Source organism: Alligator sinensis, unplaced genomic scaffold (genome assembly GCF_000455745.1).
Source record: "Alligator sinensis unplaced genomic scaffold, ASM45574v1 scaffold1456_1, whole genome shotgun sequence".
In the NCBI taxonomy this organism is placed as follows: domain Eukaryota; kingdom Metazoa; phylum Chordata; order Crocodylia; family Alligatoridae; genus Alligator; species Alligator sinensis.
In genome coordinates, this window is record NW_005842763.1 from 384,410 (window position 1) to 387,126 (window position 2,717).

The window sequence follows — 2,717 nt, forward strand, 5'->3', positions numbered from 1 at the left end:
CTGTCTGTGAACTTTGTTCTTGACCTGTAAAGCTTCCCCAACATCCCTGCCCTAGAGTTTGGAACAGGGTTGCTCCACTAAAGCCTAACCAGATCCCTCCAAGGGTGAGCATGTACACAGCCACATGTTTTACCTCCCTGTGATACGCATTGATCAGTGGCTCTGGGAGAGGGGGCCTGAGATGTTTCCACTAAAAGAATCACTTCACATCACAAAGGTCTGTGTGGGGAAATGGCTGTTCTCTCCCACCCCTCCAGTACACACACACACACACTTTGGAGGAGTTGAGTTAAACTGGAAACAGGAACCATTCCAATCACCGGTCCCACAAGAATAGTGTAGGAATACCCTGGCTGCCTGTGGTGTAGCCCCTGCTCTCAGGATCCTGGAGTGGGTCAGGTGGCATGAGACCTGCAGCCTGGGGCACTTGCTGAGCAATGCCTTGCTCCCCTGTGCTTCAGGCTCCTGCAGCATGAGAATGAGGAGCTGCGTCGGCGGCTGGCTTATGTCACCAGCAAGATGGAGGCAATGGAGAGGGAGCTGGAGTCTGGCCAGGACTACCTGGAGATGGAGTTGGGCCAGAACCGTGAAGAGCTGGAGAAGTTCAAGGACAAGTTCCGTAGGTATGGAGATTAAGAAAAGGAGAGGATTGGGACCTGGAGAGTGTACCTTAACCAAAGGCTTGCTCAGCTGTTTGGTTGGTGAAGGCCACGCTTGGGGTGTTTTAACCCGAGGCATGCAGCATCCCCAGTGATATGCCACTCGCAAGAAAGGATTAGGAGAGTTGCTCTGTGCCTATGATTGTAAGGCAGCTGCCTCTGGGGTGGAGCAGAGGAACACCATGCCACAGTACAGGGCAGGGAGGAAGTGAAAAGGGAATTTGTCGAGTTAGTTATTAGACACAGTGAAAGGGCCAAGCTGGAATTTGGCCTAGATTCTAGGGTTAACTTGAACTTTCTGACAGTTAAAAAGGGGCCAGAGGATCACGAATGACTGGGGGGTGGGGTGCATGTTTGTGTCTCACCCAAAAAGAACATTCCCTCCTTTAGTTCCCACTGTCTTTGACTGTGCTGGTCAGGGCTGACTTGGAGCAGAGCACCCAGTATTGAGACATCCATCTGGAGTAGTTGCCTTTTGTGGTTTCCTTGGGGGAGGTCTCCCATCCAAGGATTGGCTCAGCTCAGCCCTGCTTAGTTTGAGGTCTGAAGGGATCAGCCATCATGTGGCAAAGCTGGGTATAGTATTAGCATGCCTGGCTGTCTGCTTTGAGGCAAGCAGTCTTTCTGCATGTCCGGCATTTGGGCTGTGGAGAGGACTTGAATTGATGGCCTGGATTCCTTCTCTCCTGGACACTCATGTCTCTGTTTAGGCTACAGAACAGTTACACTGCTTCCCAGAGAACCAATCAGGACCTGGAGGAGAAGCTGCATACCCTGGTATGTCCTCCTAAGCCTCTCTCTCAAGGGGAGGTGGGGGGTGTTTGGGATGTTACAGAGATTGTCTTTGGGGTGAAGAATCAGGGGGCTAGGGATTGCTGCAGCTGAAGAGGGAGGTTTTGACAGTGGTTCCCCAGTCCGAGCCTGGTGTCTTGAGATGGTTACTTCATTTGTGTGGACCCCACTTTGTCATGCCCCTGAGCTTGGCTTCCTCTCAGTGTAACTGCACCTAACTCCACCATGTTGGATCAGCACCTTTTCTAGGTGATAGGGATGTGATGCTCCCTGTGGCCTGAGGACAGGGGAGGGAGCTGCCCCTGGGGGTGGGTGTCAGTGGGGGCTGTCAAAACAGAGCCAGCATGTGTGTGTGTGTGTATGTGTGTTTGTGTCTACTGTGTACATTCATAACGCTCATGGCTGTTTCTTTTCTCTCCCTCCCTCTCTTTCTCCTCCCCATGCTGCCGTGGCGCACGCTGGGTGCGCTCACCTCTCAGGCCTCTCTCAGCCAAAGCTGGATCTTTGCAGTTGCGTCTTTCGTTTGTGTGTTTTTTTTTCTTTCTCCTCTTTACATGTCTCAGCCTGTCAGTTTCATTGTCAGTCACCCACGCACCATCCCAGATCGAGGGGCCCCAGTCTTGTCTGGCCAAGGGTTCACCTGGTATCCAGCAACACAGCTGCCCACAGAGGCAGCAGGTCCTAGCATGCACTGCTCCAGCTGAATGTGAGCACTGTTTGTGATCCGGCTGGAGCATTGCATGCTGGGAGCATTGTGCCCACAGGCTGAAGCACTGTTAGAGGTGAGGGTAGCCATGAGCCCGCTTTGGCCATCCCTGCTGTAGACAAACAGACACCAGTTCGAGCCATCAGTACCTGATTGCCTGCACTTAACATAGGATGCACGTGTAGTTCTAGCCTCAGCACCAGGAGCTTCCAGAAGTTAATGTGCAGGTGCCTGATGAGTTGGCCCATGTTTCAGAAACATCTTATCCTCATGTCCTGCTCTGCTTGTTATGCTGCACCCTGGTCTCACTGCTGCCCACAGTTGGACTATGTTGGTCACATTGACAGGGCTTCTGTAGCCCATTTGGGGCAGGTAGAGGAGCTGGTCCCTCTGACTGCTGTTAGCCTCCTTGGCTATATTTCCCCCTAAGTGGAAGCTTCTGAAGAAGTGTTCCTGCCTTTGGGACAGCATTAAGCAAGCCCCAGAAAAAGCTGTAGACAGACCCTTTTTCACACCAAAACAAATCCTGAGCTCTTCTGAAGAAACAGAGCCTTTTTCCT

At 52.2% G+C, this 2,717-nt stretch overlaps 1 protein-coding gene across 10 annotated transcripts in view; it reads left to right on the top strand.

Annotated features, from left to right (window-relative positions):
• The window catches only part of TJAP1 (tight junction associated protein 1), a 45,083-nt gene that overhangs the window by 32,878 nt on the left and 9,488 nt on the right, over positions 1–2,717 (top strand). For 9 of the 10 annotated variants that reach the window (XM_025216738.1, XM_025216741.1, XM_025216736.1 and 6 more), the window contains 3 exons: positions 462–623; positions 1,370–1,436; positions 1,931–1,960. In XM_025216738.1, the coding sequence (XP_025072523.1) occupies positions 462–623; positions 1,370–1,436; positions 1,931–1,960 (259 nt within the window). The remainder of the gene's footprint in view (positions 1–461; positions 624–1,369; positions 1,437–1,930; positions 1,961–2,717) is intronic. The other variant, XM_006034694.3, reaches the window with a different exon arrangement.